The 20,887-nt window shown below is 46.3% G+C and overlaps 1 protein-coding gene across 2 annotated transcripts in view; it reads left to right on the top strand.

The window, feature by feature from the left end:
• VIT (vitrin) overlaps nt 1-20,676 on the top strand; it is a 57,565-nt gene extending 36,889 nt beyond the window's left edge. Inside the window, exons 12-19 of one of the 2 annotated variants that reach the window (XM_064445868.1) lie at nt 73-144; nt 4,810-4,857; nt 10,310-10,372; nt 13,116-13,263; nt 13,459-13,562; nt 14,072-14,298; nt 16,365-16,878; nt 17,504-20,676. In XM_064445868.1, the coding sequence (XP_064301938.1) occupies nt 73-144; nt 4,810-4,857; nt 10,310-10,372; nt 13,116-13,263; nt 13,459-13,562; nt 14,072-14,298; nt 16,365-16,878; nt 17,504-17,682 (1,355 nt within the window). In that variant the 3' untranslated portion in view covers nt 17,683-20,676. The remainder of the gene's footprint in view (nt 1-72; nt 145-4,809; nt 4,858-10,309; nt 10,373-13,115; nt 13,264-13,458; nt 13,563-14,071; nt 14,299-16,364; nt 16,879-17,503) is intronic. The other variant, XM_064445870.1, reaches the window with a different exon arrangement.
• Nucleotides 20,677-20,887: the final 211 nt, after the last annotated feature.

Below are 20,887 nucleotides of genomic sequence, written 5' to 3' on the forward strand. Positions count from 1 at the left end.
GCCACCACGTCCCTTGTGATTGTGCTTCTCTCTTCTCACCCACTGGTGTCTAACCTCTTGCATCTTTGTCAGATCATGCAGGTACTCAGCACCAAGAGCCTGTTGCCGCCTTCTGGAGGGCCGCCGGCTCTCCAGCCCACCTGGGTGAGCAAGTTTGCTAGCAGCAGGTTCTCTGCGCTCTCTTTCATAATTTCAGCAACCCAAAATTAGCCTGCAAGCAACACCACAGGTCATTTTCTTGTGTCCTGGAGGAAGACCAGGACAAGCCTCACACACTGAATGCCAACTAGCAGCTTCCTGAATGCAAAAGGCAAAGGAGAGCTCTGTCGCTGGCAAGCTGTTGTTTCAGGCCGTGGGAACCAACATCTACAGCAGTGTTTGCAGTTTTCCTTATTTGTTAGTTAAAATGAGGAATAAAAAAACAGCTCTGTGCAGGCTACCAGGTCTGCAGAGCTAAATATTCTGTTCCTGTTTTCCAAGTTGCCTCCAGGCTGATTGCGACTGTAGAGGTTGCCTTTAATACCGAGCATAGAAACATCACCTGTATTTTTTTTTGTCCCTGGATGTGCAATTCACCATCCTTCACCAGCAAGCAGCCCCATCAGTGGGTGCTCTGCAAGGCCACTGACAGCTTCCCGGGCCTCCAGAGCGTTTTGTGTACATACAAACACTAACTCTCCGTCGGCAGGACAGCAAAGTTTCTCAGAGAGCAATTTTGCCCTGGAACAGCTAGAGCAGGGTGAGGGATGGGAGCCGGGGTGGCAGCAGGGGAGGCAGGGCTGCCCCTCACTGACAAGGACTGCAGACACACAGAGCCCCAACCAGAAGAGCAGCGCAGGTCCAGTGGCGGTACCTGGGGCCAGCAGACAGCCCAGGCTGCCAGGCAAGTCCCCAGCAATGAGGCAGGTCTGACCAGCTGAGGCAGGACACCAGACCAGCAAGGCAAGGTCAAGACCAGGATAGCGAAGTACAAGACTAGGCACAAACGCAACAAGTAAAGGCAAGGGTATGCACTTAAGTGCTGTCCCTGACCAGCATGGGTGGGGGCCCCCATGGATGCTTCCTGCAGCCCTATCTCCCTCACAGCCCTTGCTCACTGTTGCACCCAAGCCTGGGCCAGGGCGACATAGCTGTGCTGAGGTGGAGCTGACCTTGAGCACAGGCAGCCAAACCCCCTGGGGAAGGAGAGGCTGCAGAGCCTGAGGGTGGCCCCAGGGCCCTGAGGGCTTTGGTGAGAGCTGGGAAGCACAGGAGGGGTATTGCAACGGGAGAGAGCGAAGCGGTCATTAATGTTAAGGTCAGAGGACATTATTATGCAGTAGGACTTTCTGGATAATACAGGCCAAATGAGTTTACCCAGCAATCTCCCCATCAAAATGGCAATTTGTAGTTGACTTAGCTGCAGCATATTTAAAATGGATACACTCCTCCTCCTCCTCCTAAGATTTACCCTGTTCCCTCACTTTTATACCTCTACTCCTTGTTTCAGTCTCCTCCTCTTCCCTGTGGTTTCCATCCCTGTTTGTCTTTCTCATATCCTTTTGGCCATACTGATATCACAGCCATTCCTTTTTTTTTTTTTTGTCCTAATCTCACAGGCTTTGTGCTCCCTCAACTCCTTTTGCCCTTGTTAAGATCCAGTGCCCACCTTTAGAGGGGAGGCAACATTTGCCTGTGAGAACAGCAGAGCAAATATATTGCCTGTAAACATGCCACTCTTGGTAATGCACTAAGTATATGTCACCAGATATAGGGCAGGGATAGCCTGTGGTGTCAAACCTGCCTTCCTGAGGGAGCTGAAATAGGAAGAGCCGTAACACCTGGACCAAAGGATGTGCTGAATAACCCTCAGGTTTGCCAGAGAGGCAGGGGAACACAGTGCTGAGTTTTGTTTAAATCGAAGTCAGAGTTTGACTCCACCTAATTGCTTAAGGCACCTTGAGGTCCCCCCAGATATGATTACAAAGCACAAATTTTCCATCATGTATGATTCTGTTTTCTCCACCACAGAACAAGAAGGCAAAAACCCACAAACACATACTTGCTGTATTCCCAATGAGCCCCAATCTTTTTTTCAGCCCAGGTTTTGGCAGCTTGAATTTGTTGCTTCCAAGCAGCCAATTTTTCTAACGATCAAAGGGAAATTCCTGAACAACTCCTATGCTTTCTTGGAAAGGAGAGTTGTTTTTCTTGATCCTACCAAGTGTGCACATGCTGCTCTGCAAACAACAGTGATCAGTTCTGTGGGTTTGGCCAGGCTGTCGAGGAACTTCCTCTCATCGGCTCAGGTTAGCAAAAGGGTGTGCTGGGAAAACAACCACCCTGACACACCGGTTGCCTGCACAGCTTCTTGCTGTAGATTCTTCAGAAGGTCTCAACTCTTCCAAGCACTTAACAATGCACATTAGTCTCTTGAATTCCTATACTCACTTAGGCCAGAATCTTTTTCAAGACAATTATACTGGAGAATGTGGTAGTGGTGTCTTTTTTTTTTTTTTTTTTGAAGACCAGTCTTGAAGTATTTTAAAAATCAACCCTTGATTTTTATGAGCATCAGGTGAAAAAAAAATCCCCAGCTACTTATAAAGAATAAAAATTTTCCCTTTCAGTTATGCATTTCATCGAGAGCTTGCTTTGATATGCATCTAGGACTACATAAAGAAATAGAGATTTACCTGGATTTACAGGTCACTCAGAAAGTTGTCTGTTCTGTATATTTGCAGTCAGCCCAAACCCCTTGGCACTTATCTAATGCTTTTCTTCATTAAGAAGGAAAAAACAGGGGCTTTCTCACCACAGAAAGTTTTAAAAGAGTGTGAGCCATGAGAAGCCTGCTCAAAGCAGCAAAGACAGCCTCACCCGTAGGGGTTTGGACACACTACAGCACCCGCTGTCCAAGTTGAAGTGGTTCTTGAGAAGAGTCAATGTAGAAAAACTTCAGCATTGCTCCTACTGACAAAAAGCAGTCTTTTCCTGGAGTTACCAAAAAGCATCTGCCTGTCTTTTTTAAGCTTAAACAGTCAGAGAAGTCAGAGGAGCCTGCGCCACAGTCACTGAGGATAGTCCCTGGCAACGAGCTGGCAGCAGACACAGACCTGTGCTAAGTTGGACAGGCACGTTCCCTTGCTCGTGGTCTGTAAGCTCACATCCGTGCTTACACAGACCTGGCCGGTCTTTGCACAGCTCTTTGCCTGGTTTCATGTGCCGTGGAGTTCCTACTGCTTTAAGCACCTTTCCCCCTTGCAACTCAGAGAGCAACATATTTGTACAGAATTCTCAGGAAGCGTGAGGGTCTTCATGGTTTGCTCCTTGGCTGTATTCTTCAGCTGGTCAGCCTGAAAGTAGCCTCACAGGAATCTTTTCTTTTTTACAGTCACTGGACATTTCTCAGCCCCAGGAGGGTGAAGCACACCTTTTGAGATTATCTACTCACAAGCCCATTTCACTGAAATCTGTTGTTCTCAGTGACAGCATTCAGGAGGCACATTGGCCACTGATAACAAATGAGCAGCAGCTCTTCTCTATGGATAGGGTCCTCCTGCTCTGCAACCAGTACCCCTAGCTCCAGCTGCTGTTTCCTCATGACTCTGCTGCTGGATGTACAATATTCTGGCAAACAACCCTGCCCAGCTGGATGATAAATTAGGAATATTCATTCTGTCTTTCCTCCTGTTTCCTTCCCTGTTACCCTACCTTCCTTCACCCTACTTCTCCCTCTAAGCAAATTCACAGCAAAACTTCTGGGTGTATCATGCCTAACTTCTCAGCCCTTCACTTTACTGAGTTTTCAGATTCTTCATAGGGTATCTAACCAGTGCTCAGCATAAGAAGGGTCTGGAAAAATCACCTAACAATGAAACATGACGGAGTTCCTCATACCCTAAGGGAGACCACACATCTTATTCAGCCATCTGTCTCATGCAACGAGTTTCCCTCCCAAAGAGAAGCTGATAGCTCCTTGCTGGGATGGCAACCTAAGGGCAAGGTCAGTGCTCTCGCTAGGCTAGACGACTCTGGCAAGCCCACGACTTTTTCCAAACCTACATTGTGGTTCACCCACTGGCTCTAGGCAAGCCTGCACCAGCTGCCAGTCTGCATAGGCAAACTCAGGTATGGGAGACAGTAGAGATTCAATGGGCCTGAGATATATGTATTTGTAAACCACTCTGAACAAACCTGGAGATGGACTGTCAAGGGCCAAGGATCTCACCAGTGCTCCTTGGTACTGTTCTTGTCCTAGTCAGCTGCAAGGGCTTTCATCTGGCTGTAACACAGAACAAAACATCACTTTTTGAGAAACTTCTTCAACAGATGCCAAAAACAGACGCTTTGGGGTTTATTTGTGAAAGCAGCAATTTTGATTAAGTTTTCCATGCCTGATAGGCTACAAGCAAAATGTAGACAAATTATTTGTATTTGGAAGGGTTGAGGGAACAGAAAAATCCATAGATGAGAAGTACTTGGAGATTTTCAGTGGAAAACAATCTAAGCCAAGCAAAAGTATACTGAAGTCAGTATACTTGCCTCAGTGTCAATACAATTTAGAGGAACAAGACAAAAACAGATCTAAAGAGGCCTATTTAAAATAATGAAAAAGATTAGTGCTCTGGAAGCAGTGATACAAGGCTCCTAAATATGGCTTCAAATGTGTGCATAAAGGTTTCCAGGTTTACTGATTTCCTTAGGTCCTACTTGTTAATGATAATTCATTGTATGAATTGACCATTTCTAAATGAAGTCAGAGTTTTGTAATCTCTAGCAATTCTATTATTTTCAGTAATAATTTTTCTTCTCTTTCATGTGTGAAAGCAATGGAAACAGACTCGTGGAAACCTGGATTGAGCCTTTTTGACACAGGTAAATATTTAAAGCATCCAGTAACTAACTGGTTTCCATCACACATGGGGAAAGCTAACACTATTCATCAGGCCCATGACAGTGCTGATAACAGTCTAATTTTAAGGAGTAATTACAGTATTTAAAATGATAAATAAGGTATGTAGTTTACATCTTAGTAGTTAAAATTATTCTGTGCTTGCATCAGTCTCCAGTTCCTGCCTAAAGCAGGAGCAGAACAGATGAACTTTGGGAAGAGATGGCAGCTACACTGCAGTAAAGAGGTTCTAGCTGCTGAAATCCATTTGTAAATAAGGTATTTTGGGAATGCCACAGCTGGGATAACAGCCTAGAGTTGCAATAAGTGAAGAAGATGACAGATTATTCTGATGTCAATATACTTAGGAAAGACATTCAGATAAGAAAAGGAGGGCTTAAGCTGAGTGTAAAGAATAATGAGCATCATTGAAATTTTCTGACATTTTAGCCTTAGAAACTGCAATATGGAGACATTTTTATAATTGGTGGCAAGGGGGAAAAGACGCCTATGCTTGTAGCAGGCTCAAATAGCAACAAGATCAAGACTTGCACAACCCTTAATCAGGAGCAGTTACCAACTGCAGATTCTACTTGTTCAATATTCAAGGGATTCTTGTCCTTGTGAATATTTAAAGCAGATTACACAAACTACAGGCCAATTCATTACAGGGTACTCTCTCTCTCTCCAAAGGGCTGGACCATCCAATATAAGATGCCTTTTCCATCACCAGCTTTGCTGCTGAAGAGGGCTGTGCTGGTGGCCCTCGTAAAGACCATTCCCTTGAGCACTCTGCTTACTTCAAAGCTGAGCCATGACTAATCCTTGCACTGGCTGTGACAAGCAGCATAGCCCATACGCATTAGCTTGCAAATCCAGTGTCAGCAGCCACAGTCAAAATTTGCATCATCCTAGACATGAACAGATCTCCCTTCTCCAGCAGCAGAAGTCTGAGCCAGAGAGAGGAAAAAAATCTATCTGCTGTAGCTTAAGACTCTGTGTGCTTATTTAGAAAAAGCTACAGGACAAGGGCCAGGGGTGGAGAGGGGTATTTTGAGGCAGAAAATTACAGATCACATTAAATGCAATGAGAAGTTAGGCATGGGGGAAGTGATGTTGTATTAATAGTTTCTCAGCAGCCGAAGTGCCTGCATAGACTAGTGTGATAAAGTCTGAGGAATTCAGATTGTCACTTCAAAGGAATGGTTTCTAGCATGGATCTAGTCACTGCTGTCTTACTTAAATGAATGGAAAGTTTAATCAGCATGGACAGCTGTGACAGCCAGTGAAGGGAACTTTAATTAGCATGGAGTAGAGTGCCCATACAGCAAGTTGAAATTCCCATGGCAATTACAACATTAAATTGGATGGGCAGAGCAGGGAGGCCTATAGAGAATGACCGCCTCCTCAGTTAGTAGGGGAAGACTATTTGGTGGGTGACCTAATTGTTACACTAAGCACAAATCAGCCAGCTGACCCACAGCCTTCAAAAACTGGTAATTGCACTGCAAATGAAAATGAGAAGTGCTGCACTGCCTACACTTGGGTTTTCCATAGTGATAAAGCTAATGTCAGCTGTATGCCTGGGTAAGGAATACAGATTTTATTGGATGCAGATAAATGAATGAGGTAGATAGCTATGAATTAGCTTCCCTAAACAGTTTAATTGCTAAAATGAATGGCACATGTTAATATCTAATTTCACTAGGGTGTTAAATCCACCTACTTTCTGTTCTGCAAATAAGGCAAGTGGGGGGAGCTGCACACATGTGATACCAAGCTGCCACATTGTGAGGTATGTGGTGTGCAAGCTGCAGGATGAAGCATGGCTTTGGTCTATTGCTGAGGAACTGTTATGTGCCCATGTAATTAAAGCCTGTACTGGAACATACACAGTCAGGAGGGCAAGCTGCTGACTATTTCAGGTTTTAAAGAAAAAACCACAATCATCCATGTGGCTGACAAACAGAGGCAATGTACAAGTCCAAGTCATTGCTTCCTTTGTCTGTCTCTCTCATGTCACCCATAACTTCTGCATCAGAAAAACCCACCATAAGCCAGTGCTGCCAGTGAAAAGAGCCATTGAGCCTCCCAGCCACCCTCTGCCCAGGGACCTATGTGGCCAGAGGGTGCGCTGCATCAGGGAGCTGGTCCAGACCATCATTAATCTTTTTCTTTCTTCCCAGTTTCACTTTGCTTTTTTCCCCTTCTTGCAACCCACTGACATCGGGCAGGCACAGGGGCTGGTAGCAGGGCAGGAGCAGGCAGATGGGTGCCTGGCAAGAGGAGGGCTCTGCCTTTGGGTGCTGGGGCTTGTTTGCACCACCTGAAAGCATCCATGGCACATGGATGTGGGCATGTAAATGCCCACAGGCATTTACACACAGGCGAGGCAAGGGCAAAGAGGGGGCGTTGCCAAATCATTCTGGCAAGCTTTTCCTCTCCCAGGTTTGGGAGGCCATGGCTGCTGGTGGAGCTGCAGGGTCACCAGGCACAAGTGTGCAGCCCAGCCTCAGCCTGCAAGAAACACTTGATGCCGTGGCGACTTCCTTCAAAGCGTTGTCCTGCAGCTCTTGCTCCTTTGCTTTACTTTGCCTGGCTGCTAAACCACCCTCCTTCACATTTATCCAAGGAGCAGCCATGGACATACACCAGCCTAAGCCCAAAATTCACCTCCTCCTCTAACCCTGTCTTGTTTCATCTCCCTGTGCCACTGCTGCTTGCACCTGGGGCCGCTTGTGCCTCTCCATGCCTGCAGCCGATAGGTTTGCTCCCATCGAGTATTCTCAGTTAAAACACTCCTCAGTGTGGCAGAATGTTTATCTCTCAGGAGCAGCAACTGCATCTGTACAGGATTTGCCTCGTGTCCTTCCTTAGGACAGAGGCAGATTTGGTCCCTGGCAGCAAGACTTTCAGACTTGAGACAGGTCAGAAATGTTTGCTGCAGCAGATGTCACTGGACAGAGCTGTTTTGCACCACCCTGTTCCAAAAATGTCACTTTTCTGCAGTCAGGAGCCAGTGACCAGCCTCAGGCAGTGCTGCCCTGCCCAACATCGCCACTCTGCCTCCCCCAGTTGCTGTTTTACCCCATCCAAATGGCTCCTGATGGTGTGCGCTTGCCCTCAGGAGGCCCCTCTCTCCTGTTGCTTGCCTGGGAACTCATCCCAGGTGTGCAGAAGAGGGGCAAGACAAGAGCCAACAAGCCAACAGCTCCAGCCAGGAGGGACAAAGCCAGCTGCAGCCTGGCTCCCCAGCCTGCTCTGGCAGGAGAGGGCCAGCTCCACTGACTGTGGGGTGAGGCATTTTGGGCACAAGAGCCAGTGGCAGGATGGGTGGAGAGACCCTATGCCCTGCCCAGAAAGTATCTGTTCCAAAGCTTGGGTAGGAGCACAGGGAGGCTGCAGGCAGTGGGGCTGCTGGCACCACAGGGCACCGCATGTGCAGTGACAAAAAGCAGCACCAGTCCTGGCACTGTCCTAACCCGGCCAGTCATAGCCAGGGAAACTCGCAAAGAAAACACGCAAAGAAATCACTAGCTCTTGTCCTAAATGAAGTAGGGCCAATCTTTGTGCTCTTTACCTATTTCATTCACACGTGACCACGTGGGCTCCTGTACAAGGCCAAACCCAGTGTTGCAGCTAGCTTAGCATCCTGCCTCTAGTGACAGGCAACAGCAGATGCCTGGGGATGAGCAAAGCAGAGGGAAATCACACAGTGCTGCTGATAGCAGGTCTGTTCAATCCCTGCAGCGGAAACTTTCTTCACTGGCAGCTGAATAAAAAACAAGAACCCAAAGCAACCTTTCTGTTCCTCAAGGATGATGAAGTGTGCTATAGCCTCCCGGTAGGGGATCAGGTCAGCTTTCCATTAGGTACTGCATACTCAGAATTAATAAAAACTTGGCCCCTGACCCAAAACTATGCGCAGCTTTCAGCATGCAGGAGGAAGGACTCAAAGTAGTTGTATTTGCCCCTTAAGAGGGGCAGATCATTAGGCATAGCTGGAATGGAAATAGGAGTGGTGATGGATGGAGCTGGAGCTGGAATTTCCCCCCATTTTCTGGGCTCTTGTCTGCATTATTATGGCTTGGTCATTAATATCTTCAGCAACCAGCTTAGGCGATGCATGTGCTCAGAGCTGTTACATCTCCCATCATATTTACATGGTGACCTTTACTAATGTCCCTTTGCCGCCTACACTCTCTTTACATACACTGATGCTTTCATGCTTGGCTTGCTCATGGCTGGCTGCTGTGGAGAGACAAACACTGTGGCACCTAGTATTTTGTCATCTTTTTTTCTATATAAAGCTCACGCTTTCAAAAAATATATTTTTATTGTCTCTCTGAAGTCTTGTAGTCTTTCCTCAACTTATTTGGTGATGAAGGTCTAAGGAAGTCTTCCTTGTTAATATGCAGTTTACAAAAATAAACCATTCTCCTGTTCTTCTGACCAACTGCTTCCTTGATGAGTGCTCGGTTTGGGGCTTGTCTGATCATTGCTGTCTCTTCTGAGGATTATCACAGCTAAAGCCCCTTAATCTTATCATGCTGTATTGAAAAGAAACAGCTCTTTGCCCTCACTTGGGAGGGAGATGCTGTACTGTCAGAGACTCTCACCAGACATTCAAGTAATAAGTGAAGTTCAGCATTTTCAAACCTTCTGACACCAGCCTGATGACGCCCTGTGAGTCAGTGCATCTCACAAGGACGTAAACTCACATTCCCAAAGCAGCTACCACCCAAATATCTCAGTAGGCCCTCAGCTAAAATCCACTAGTGACTAGCGAGACTCTTACCAGTGACTTGACCATAGCTCTCTGCCACCATTTACCCTGTTTCTTTTGTGCTTTCCAAAATAACCCAGTCCTCCAGGAGCACCTGAGGAGCTGTGGCTTGAATTGCTTCCCCAACTGTAACACGGTAGGGTGAGTTGATGCCTGTGCCTTCTTCCCCAGACAGATAAACAACCTGCTAAATCTGTCACTCATCTGCTTCAGACATTATGCAGCTCATTGTAAAGCATGGGTGAAGCACAGCAAGCCAGGGGGTGGCTATGCTGGTTCTTTCAGGGGCAAAGTGCTGGGGGGTCACCACCCCACATCATGGCCATCAGCCTCTGCACCTAAGGAACCCTCTACTTGTGCATGCTACTCAAGCCCTTGCAGTGAGGAAACTGACTTGCAAAGAGGAGTCAAAGTTGGTGCTTGGACAGGTTTTGGTGGCACTTTTAGAAATGCCTCCCCTCTTGTTTTATCCTAGAAGTGATGCAGGTGGAAAAAGGTAAGCTCCAAGGATGTGCTCCCTGTCCTCATTTACCTCCTACATCAATCCTCAGGCCAGGGGGGACTCTGCAGCCACCCCATTGCCTGCTTCCTTCCAGAGGGAGGGCAGCCACTGAGCACACACTGATGGAGCCTTTCCTTCCTCTCTCTAGGCTTCAGTTCAAAGGAAGAATGGAATCCAAAGCCACTGGAATCCACCTCCCAGGGGAACCCAAGTATGTACTTCAGAATTAATTTCATAATTAAATAATACCATTTTATTAATCACACATTGCTAGAATGGATTCAAATTAAATAGCAAAAGGTAAGTTTTCAAGAAAGTCCAAGAAATTTGAAGAATGCATTTTTCACTTGCAGAGGAAGAGTAAGTACTCTCCACCAACCCCCCCTCATACATGTAATTGGTTGTTGCTTCTACAGGGAAGGAAATAACAGCCAAGATTTAGCTTACCTGGGCAGGGAGATGGTGGCTGCTCACCGCTACCTCTTCCTGGGCAGCATCAGCTCTGCATTCCTGGGGTGCAGAGCTTCACTCAGGGACTTCGATGGTGGAGGACAGCAAACCAATGCATTGCGGCCAGGGTTAGATGAACAAGCCCTGCTGACCACAGGAGGCTCCCATGGCTATGCTGAGTGCAGACACCCTTACCACAGCCGTGGGTGGGAAGGAATGAAACCACCTGAGAAAGGGACCCAGCACCTGCCGCGGCAAGGAGAGAGTGGATGCAGAGGGAGCATCAAGGATCCCTCAGTCCAGGGATGGAGACATAGGGTCCCCTGCTCTGAAAAAGAAATGTTCTACAGCCCTTTATAATTAAAGGCAGATTTGCCCATTAACTCATCTTCAGGCGGGACCAGAGTAGAAGGAGAAAGAGAGAGTAAGCTCTGGGTGGAGAGATGGGGTCATCTGCCGCCTCCTTACGGGAAGTTGCCCTGGAGAGGGGGCTTTACCCTCCCACTGGCACCGTGGTCTTCTCTTGCCCATCCTCCAGCAGCAGAACGCTGTCTCTCGCAGAACTGGTATTTCAAGGGCTCTTTATAGTAACTGCTAAACCCAAACGTCTATATGTTCTCAGGCGCTCCTCCTAATCCTTAAAAGCTTTTTTTTCTCTATAAAAGATGCCAAATACACCTAAAACTGATCAGAAATAAGGGAAAGATGAAAAGGGGAAGGATCTGCCCTACAGACCCAATTGCGCTGCAGGAAAGCACAGCTCAGCGTAGCAAAGACACAGGCAAGCTCAGCTGTGTTTCCAGCAGTTGAACTGAGATAAGGTACACCAGAATCAAAACTCTCATCCCACCGATACCTCTAGGACCATAAAAGCTATAATTCAGATCTTGCCTCCCTACAAATCAGAAAGTGCTCAGCTCCCTACAGAGCACCTTTAGTGGGACTCTGCAAGAGCAAAGGCTAATGTCCCAGCACCAAAATACTCCTGCTGTCTGAATCCTCCCCAGAAAGTATACAAGCATATGTAAAACTTTGCATGCCTGGACCCTGCTGGCTAACAAACTCCCCACTTGCCACATATGCACTGTGTGGTATAGCTCCCTTTGAGGGACAGGAAATTCAGGAAAGCTTGGCTGTTAATTGAGATATTTGTTGTGGGTCCCGGCCTCGCCTCATGATCTGCTGTGAATGAACACGGTTCTCAGTCACGCTTCTATAATTCAGCATTATTAAAATTAGAAAAACAGACAGCTACGGGAGAAAAAAATTGAAGGTAATGAGATGGGAGGCAGTTGCGTAAGCCAGTAGGAACAATTGGCGCTTTGTAGCCTTCGGGCTACCTAATAATTAAAACACACTATTTTGGACAGTCTGATTGGTAAAAGGCATCATCAGAGGGACATCAAGAGATGGAGATGACCCGGACGCCGGAGGGGGAAAATGTTAATTAGTGCTCTAGTTAAGCCAAATTTTGATCCCACTCCTGGTCGCTGTCCAACCGGTGAATGTTTTACCATTAACTTGCAGAGATGTAAAAGCTGGCTGACAGTGATGAGAATAGCATTCACAGAAGCACAAAGATAAGGTTCATATGTGTAATTGGAGGGAAGAGTTTGTCTGGGTGCAGGTGTAGCCTTTCTAGAATGTTGCTTTCAGCCCAGAGAGGCAGCACACAACAGTGCACTGCTGCTGCTGCACACACAGGTAAAAGCCTACAGCTACATGCGAGAAGAGCCCCTGCTTAGTCTGAACATACCAGGTGAAATCACCATCCCCCAATGTTAACTCCAGCCTAGAATGAAGCTGCCGAACGGTTCCCATTCAGAAGCGCAGAGTTGCCAGGATTGACATCAGCAGCTCCTTGAAGAGACCCCACAATGTCCTTTGCCCCAAGGCACATCCCAGCATCACACATTTAGGGAACTGGGTGGGTATTCCCTCCCTTCTGAGCAGCATTAACACAGTATGTGAAGAACTGTTCCTGTTACAGCTATTACATCTATTACATCAATTAAGCTCTCAAAAGCTTAACCTAGGAAATCCTGCAGTCTGTTCTCTGCAGGTGGCCAACCACAAAATCCAAGGGTCATGTTGGCTTTACAAACTCTCATTCCCTCTAGGCTGTGAATAAAGTGGGCTGAGCCCAAGCCACAGCTCTGTGGGCACAGGACATGAGCCAGCCTGGTCCTCCCTCAGGGACCTCTCCTCCCTAGCCCCCTAACTGGCATCTGGGTACATCTTATTGCCCTTCTGTCACCCAGCCAGGTTGGGATGTTGTATGGGAGACAATCGTTCCAAGGACCACATTGTTTGGAATTTCCTACCAATGAGTGGGACAGAGTTGAGCCCCCAGCTGTGACTTGTCCTTGTCAAAGGCTTTTTGGTACAGCTTACGCAGCAGGACTAGTCCCTGGATATAACCTCTTAGGCATTTGCTCCTCACAAGAAGCACAGCCACCAGAAAGTACTAAAAATGTTTTCTGTGTTTCTGTGTCTCTCCTCAGATTGCAAGATTGATTTGTCCTTCTTGATGGATGGGAGCTGGAGCATTGGTAGACGCCGCTTTCAGCTCCAGAAGCAGTTCCTCAGTAACATGGCTCAGGCCCTTGGCATTGGCAGCGCTGGTCCTCTGATGGGCATCGTTCAGTACGGGTAAGAGCTTCTCGTGCAGCTACTCCTATGGAGCATGACTGCACACTCTGGGAGATGTAGCTCTGCGGCTGATGCATACTAAAGGTCTCGTTCCAGTTCACACTCAGGAGCTGGTTAGCACAGAGAAGTCCTACAGCTTTTGCGTTGTTGCATGTGAAGCAAAAAACTGACAATTGTTCTCATTTCTTCTTTTAGCGATGACCCTTCCACAGAATTTAACTTAAGAACTTATGCTAATTCCAAAGATCTAAGAAATGCAATTGAGAAAATCCCACAGAAGGGTGGACTTTCCAATGTTGGTAGGTGATGGGACTGCTTGTGGGTCCTCAGCTTGGGGAGGGCTCCAGAGCCTGGGCTGTAGCAAGCCCACACCTCCTCACCAGGTATGGAGGCTGTGACTGAATGGTGCTCAGTGCTAGGGCAGGGCTGGCGAGGGGTACCGCTCCCACCGTGACCTGCCTGCTTTGGTCCAGGGTGCTGTGAGTCCATCACAAGTGGATAGGATTTACCTTTCTCCTTGTGTGCAGGCCCCACCAGGGGTTGCTAACCCAACTTGTCACCCCTAGACCCTCTGGGGCATGGCGGGGTGGGGTGGGGCAGATGGGGTTCCATGCAGAAGGGCTCAGGAGGTACTGGCACTGACAGCAGCGACCTCCCCTCCTGCTCGCACAGCCACAGCAACAGCTTTCCTCAGCTCTCAGCAGGGTTCCAACACTTGAATCAGCCCTCTGCCTACCATTTTGTGAGATATTTCCAGGCAGAGGGCTTCCAGACTTGTAATTCATCCTCATTTCCTCTTTTATTCCAGGGAAGGCACTTTCATTTGTTAACAAAAACTTTTTTTCGGATGCTAATGGAAATCGAGGTGGAGCACCCAACGTGGTTGTAGTGATGGTGGATGGGTGGCCGACTGACCGAGTGGAGGGAGCCTCCAGGCTGGCCAGAGAATCAGGGATCAACATTTTCTTTGTCACTATTGAAGCAGCTGCTGAAAGTGAGCAGCAGAACATTATCGAACCAAACTTTGTGGACAAGGTACTTACTGGGCTGGGCTCCGGCCAGGATCTTGGCTCTGACTGTTTTCCAGGCTGTTTCATTCAGGGCCTTTCCCTTTCCTTCTTACCACTTACAGTTATTTCTTTGTCCTGCTTATACTGTCTTGAGGTGTCCTGTACAAAGAGCCAGGCAGTGATGCTGAAGTCAGAAAGGGGATGAAGTCAGTACTAAGTTCTGGTTTGAACCAGGTGCATCATGGAGGAAATGGCTTTTTACTGACTAAACATTGGCACAAACGTGCAGTCATGCTGAGATGAGAGGTTTTCCAAAATACGGTAGCATGACAAAGCACAATTGCAGCCTGAGCTTTCCACGAGCTCCCTGCTGTGCATCTCCCACACAGCAAAGGCTGAGGAGCCCTGTCAACCTAAGGCAGTGTTGCATTTACAAACAGGTCCCATACATGCAAATGTTGGGACACTCCCAACACAGGCACACCACAGTTGTTCATCTATACCGGATAACACACATTTTGCTTCCACTGTTGATCTGATGCAGATTATTTTTCTATTATTTGTTTCTGCTGCTATGGACTTCACAGTAGCTTTGGGAACAGAGTAAATCCCTGCCATGTGCAGCAAAACCAGAGAACGCAAGCCTTGAACGATTTGTATTTGGCACTAACGGTAGCTGCCTGCTCAACTGCACTTCAGGGCAAGCTGGCACCCAGTTATAGCAGGAGGTATCTACCAAGTGCCAGACCAGGCTGGGCTCAGCAAGTAGGGTTATCTGGTATTTTCAGAAAACAGATTCCCATCTGAGCTGTGTCACTCTCCTATGAAATAATGTCCCATGAGTTTCCGAGCTGCTCCAGAGAGCTGCACTACACCTGGGTCAGCATTTAATTGGTTTGTAGTCTCATTTGCATTTAAAGTTTTTAAAAGGGCAAAGCTACAGTGAGTCTCTGCAAACCTGCCGGGGACATGACAGAAGCAGGAGTAGAGTGGGCTCAGAACAGGAAGCTAAAGAGGGAACAGTGGCTTGACACTGCTGCGTTGTAACACTAATATGGCAGCAAGACAGTAAGAGACAAGGATATGGTGAGAAGCCATCAGATGGGAAACGGAACTCCCTTGGAACTGTTAGGCTTTACCCAAGTCAAGACCAGGCACCAGGAAAGCAGCACCTCCATATTTTAAAACACTCAGACACACGCACAAAAAGTTGATTGACAAATCCTGCTTAACAAAATATTCTTACACAGAGACCTGAGGCATTAGCATTTAAAAGGCCCTAAAGCCAAGGACAATTTGATCCAGCCTGTCCCCATCACTTCCCTGAGCCATGCTTGAGTTCTCCCACTCCCTCTTCTGTGTCACTCTTACTTCGTACCCACACTCACCTGACTCCCACTAACCCTATAGAAGCTTCCACAGATCTGCTCCCTAGAAGTATTCAGTTATAAAAATGAATGTGGTCGGGGGTTTTTTTGTTTGGGTTTTTTTTAACTATTTGGCAGAGCCAGCGCAACAGGGAACATTTACAGGGTTTTTGCATTTTCACCAAAATTGCCTGGGTTTTTTTCTGCTTAGAAGGGTATGAGCTAAGGATAACCTAACTTCAGTCCCAGGTTTCAGTTCAAGGTAGTAGGGTTTGTTACCAGGCAAAACTTCCCTTGTTACCCTGAATGATGGGAGCTGAAGTTGCCACCTGGCAAACACACAGGCTCCCATAATGCCCACTGGAGCCACGCTAACAGCAGCTCTGTGATTTGGATGCTTTCTCTGCAAACAATATAACTTATCTAAAAAAGCTTGACAGGTGGCAAACTTTCTTATTATATTTCTTTCACTACTATAGCATTAGCTCCATCCCACAGCTTTAAAAAAAAAAAAAAAGGGCAGGAAAAACTGGCTCGTTACACAAGTATCTGTGATGTTACACTGATGTCACTTCCCAGGGAAGCAGATGGTGACTGGAGGAGAGGCTGCTTCAGACTCCAGCATTGCTCTTTCCAGGAGCCTCTATTTACAATTTAGCTACATACCCCAGCTGAAACAGGCAGACTGAATTTCCATTGCATTTGTCCTTCTGTTGCCTTGCAGGCAGTGTGCAGGACAAATGGTTTCTATTCCATCAACGTGCCCAGCTGGTTCAGCCTACACAGGCTGGTCCAGCCCTTGGTGAAGCGGGTCTGTGACACCGATCGGCTGGCTTGCAGCAAGACGTGCCTCAATTCAGCCGACATTGGTTTTGTCATCGATGGCTCCAGCAGCGTCGGCACCAGCAACTTCCGCACAGTCCTGCAGTTTGTAGCCAACATCAGCAAAGAGTTCGAGATTTCGGACACCGACACCCGCATCGGAGCTGTTCAGTATACCTACGAGCAAAGGCTGGAGTTCAGCTTTGACAAGTACAGCACAAAGCAGGATGTGCTGAGTGCTATTAAAAGGATCAGTTACTGGAGTGGTGGAACCAGCACGGGAGCAGCTATCAGCTACGCCTCAGAGCAGCTGTTCAGCAAATCCAAACCCAACAAAAGAAAGATCATGATTCTCATTACAGATGGCAGGTCTTATGACGATGTCAGAGTGCCAGCCATGGCCGCTCACCAAAACGGTAAGCTATTCTATCGTTAGCTGCTCCTCCTGAGTGCCTCACCATTTATCCAGGCCGGAGAAATACAGTCTGCTATGATTTGAAGGCACCAGATGGAACTTTAGGAAGGAAAAGTAGCACCTAACCCTGGGGTCTCACCTTGCTCTAAGCGAAACCAGCGTCTATTTAAAATGTGAATGAGGACCTTAACAAAAAAAACCCCACACACATAAATCTAGCAAAATGCAGCTATATGTTGGAGATCTCAGGGGATTTCTTCTGTTTTAGTAACACATGAAGCCTCCTTTGGCTTTCCAGGCAGGGTAATCATACATCTTCCAACACAATTGTAAGACATTTGCATTGGAGCAAGAACCTGTTGTTCAGGATCCTGTTGTTCAGACCCACACCTAGAGCTTTACTATTGTTTAAGCCTTTTTGCTGTTGGCAAAAGGCAATTCCAAAGCACAAACTAGGCCTTTTCTCCAATTTGAAAAATGCCATTTTTATACAGAGAGAGAGAGAGAGAATTGCAACTCACTGCCCACATTTTTGTGGCCTGGAAACTATGTTTGCAGTATTGGTCTTAAATAAAATTTAAGCAATGATAACTTATGTTCATTCTAAACTCTGGCTTTGTTTCCAGGAGTTATAGCTTACTCCATTGGAGTTGCTTGGGCAGCCCAAGATGAACTGGAAGCCATTGCAACAGACCCCGATACGGAGCATTCCTTCTTTGTGGATGAATTTGACAACCTCTACTGCTTTGTTAATCAGCTCATCCAAAACATTTGCACAGAATTTAATTCCCAGCCACGGAACTGATGGACTCAAGCAAGGCGGAACCCTCAGGCGCCATGCTGAAGGCACGCCAAGTGCCACAGGAGTAATGCCAGCCCTCGGTTCAAGAAACACTGGAGGTGTTTTTCCTTAGCGCTTTCCAGTCAGCAAGGTTGATTGCAGCTCTGTCCCTATGCATGATAACGCGCTGTGTAGACTGTTGATTTTTTTTTCCTTTTTTTCTTTTCCCCCTCTCCTTGCAGGCTTCAGAAACTCTGATTTGGATGGTTAGCAAACGAGGCAGTAAACTTGGAGGAAATAACTGGATCTGTTTGAAAAGCTGCTTCCAGCAGAGAGGCCCGGCTTGCCCGAGTCTTACCTTTGGGCACACACAGGCTCCTTAAAATGGACCACCTGCTTCCCCAAATGGCCAGGTCCTTTGAGGGAGCAGCCACGCTGCTTAGCTGCTGTGGCAGAAGCACCTCTGCATGGCACTGCCCAACGGTCAGCACCCAGGTCAGGGCTGAGACACCAGACACTTGTTTTTTGGTTTTTTTGTTTGTTTGTTTGTTTGTTTTTTTGGGGGCGCCCCACTCAAATTTGAGTACCTTCTTAAGAGCAGGCACTCTCTGTACAGCTGTTTTACCAACAGGTTAAGCTTTAGCTACTGTTAACTCAAGCGTTGAGATTTATCCAAACCCAGAGACTGGAAAGCAAGCAAGAGGAAAAAGTCAGGCTAAGCTCTGGGACCCTACAGCCATTAGTCAACCCCAGTAAAGCCCCAGATCCACAAAGCAGCCAACATGTAGGAGACTAGATTCCGGTTCCTGCAGCACTGCATTAATATTTGATTTTGAGAAGTGTCTTGTCCCCTTAGCTCACTTGCTCTCCTCTTGTGCGGCTCAAGGCCTGCAGCAGAGCTACCACCCAGAGACGACTTTGAGAAAATTGTGGGTTTAAGTTGCTCGCAGTCAGAAGTGCATTTAAGACCCACTGCTCTATCATTAAACCACAGTTCAGAACAGCTTTCAGCAGTCTCTAGTGTGAAGAGAGCTATTCAAGAGCCATTAACAGGATTTAAGAGGGAATCATCTTGAGTTCTGTATTAATCATGGGAAAAGCAGCATTTCAAGCATTTACAGACACCCTCTCCCAAATTTGGGATTGACTTCTGTTTTACGGATTGATTTCAAAATGAACCTACTACAGCCCTGGATTATTCAAAACATGTGGTTGTTTCTTAAGTGAAGAACTATCCATATCACTAGTCAGTAAGGGAGGAGTGGCATATTAAGAAGGTCAAAAGAACTGCACTTGAATTCGGAAGCAGCAGTTGCTGGTTATGTTTCCATCCAGTACAATTTAAGAAAACATGTTCATTAAGCAGTTATCAAAGGAAAGGGATGGGGTTTCAGAGCCAATAAAAACGTGCGTGTTCATGCACCTTACGGCAATTACAGCCACACCGCATCAGGCTTGTGAAACTAACAGGAAATGGGAAGAAATTAAAACTCAAACTTCACATCTTACAAATTAGACTTTTAATAGCCCTCATTGTTTTAATAAACACCATCACCCAGGATGTTTGTTAGTCACATAAAAAAATTAACTGAAGTAAATTGCCATAAGGGAGACTCCTTTTTGTCAACAAAAGTAGCAGTCTCTGAAATTGTTGTGTTTGGAAGTATGACTGAAGTAGCTCAAAAGTCACCAGCGAAGCAAGCATAATGCAGATGATTAAATGACTAATGAGAATGGGAGATTCTGCTTGATCTCCCTGGTGTGGTAACATAAGCCAGGATAGGGTCCTCTCAAGAGATTATCAAAACCAATCCTGGATGAAACAATGGTTTTACACAGAGAAGGTTCAGATCTTCCTCTTAGAAATATTCAGTTCCACCTTCAACCGAACATCATCAATATAATAATGCTACCCAGAGAGAAGACACAGGGCACTGCCAACTTCCAAAAAAAAGCAAAACAAAGACATAAAATATATTTGTATGTAGAATTTTTAAACACTAATCTCTGCTGCTGCACTTTCACAGCAATAGCCTCTTGGCTTGAAAAACATAACCGATTAAGCATAGAGTTAGGCAGAAGCAGAGCAACCCCTGATATCCCACCGTGTCCTGACCCACCTCCCTATCATTCTGCTGAAAGCATCTTTCTTGGTCAACAAGAGACATTATATGGGCTCGACAAATCTCAAATGCTAGCTGAGAAAAAGGCCTAAGTCTTAACTTTTAGCTACTCTTAATATTGTGGTTTAATTTTTAATGCAACAGCTTACCACCACATATTGTTTTCCATACTGGTGGTATCCTTGCAGCATGGAAGACTGGTGCTCTGCAGGGACTCCCCTCTGCTGAAAGCACAGCGCAGACAGCCGAGACATCAGGAACAGTTAGAGCCATACACGTCCTTTAGGATACACATTTTCGTTTCTTCTGAAAGCTTAAACTTTAAGCAATGTCACTGAGCTTTCAAATGCTCTTTCACAGGGAAGTTGCACAACTATCTTCTGTCTCAAGCATTTACAAAGGGCATTTTGGAGTTTGTTGTTGTTTAAATGGTTTGTCTTAAGCTTACAGAACAACTATGGCACTCGTTTGCCAATATGCATTTTTATTAACCTCTCGGGATGACCTTGAAATTGTTGGATTTCAACGTGTGAAAGTGGTTTAACGTTTAATCCGACTCTCATCTAAACTTAGATGTCCTATTCATAAACACTGTAGACTTAAGCATGAGCCTCAAAACTTGTAAGAATACACTCTTATATTAACAAAAGCAAGGGAGTGGATCAGCACAGAACATACTCCTTTTAACCTTTATCTTTCATAGCAATCAAAATATTTGCCATGTATTAAAGGTTTCTGAATACTGCTTTATTGAGAAACAAACTTACAAATCTTCATAAATGTTTCGGGGTATATTTGTTTGAAGAACGCAGCAGAACTTCTGTAACATATGCAAGCTATTTTTAGCTTATCAATACAAGTTGCTATATCTTTTGCAATAAAATTGTCCCAGAGACATATGCAGTACATGTCATCTTGTATGTGGTTAAAAAATAAACACCAAATATGGTCCATGCCATTTTAGTTTCTGCAACACAACTGAGGTTCTTACTAGAAGACTTAGCATGGTTGGTATAGCCCCAGGTGTTTGAATGTCATCCTTTAACATGCTCAGCTGAAAAAATAAACAACCCACCCTAAAAGTGAGCTAGCAGAGGAAGGACCCC

The sequence above is a fragment of the Phalacrocorax carbo genome, chromosome 3 (genome assembly GCF_963921805.1).
Source record: "Phalacrocorax carbo chromosome 3, bPhaCar2.1, whole genome shotgun sequence".
Taxonomy (NCBI): Eukaryota; Metazoa; Chordata; class Aves; order Suliformes; family Phalacrocoracidae; genus Phalacrocorax; species Phalacrocorax carbo.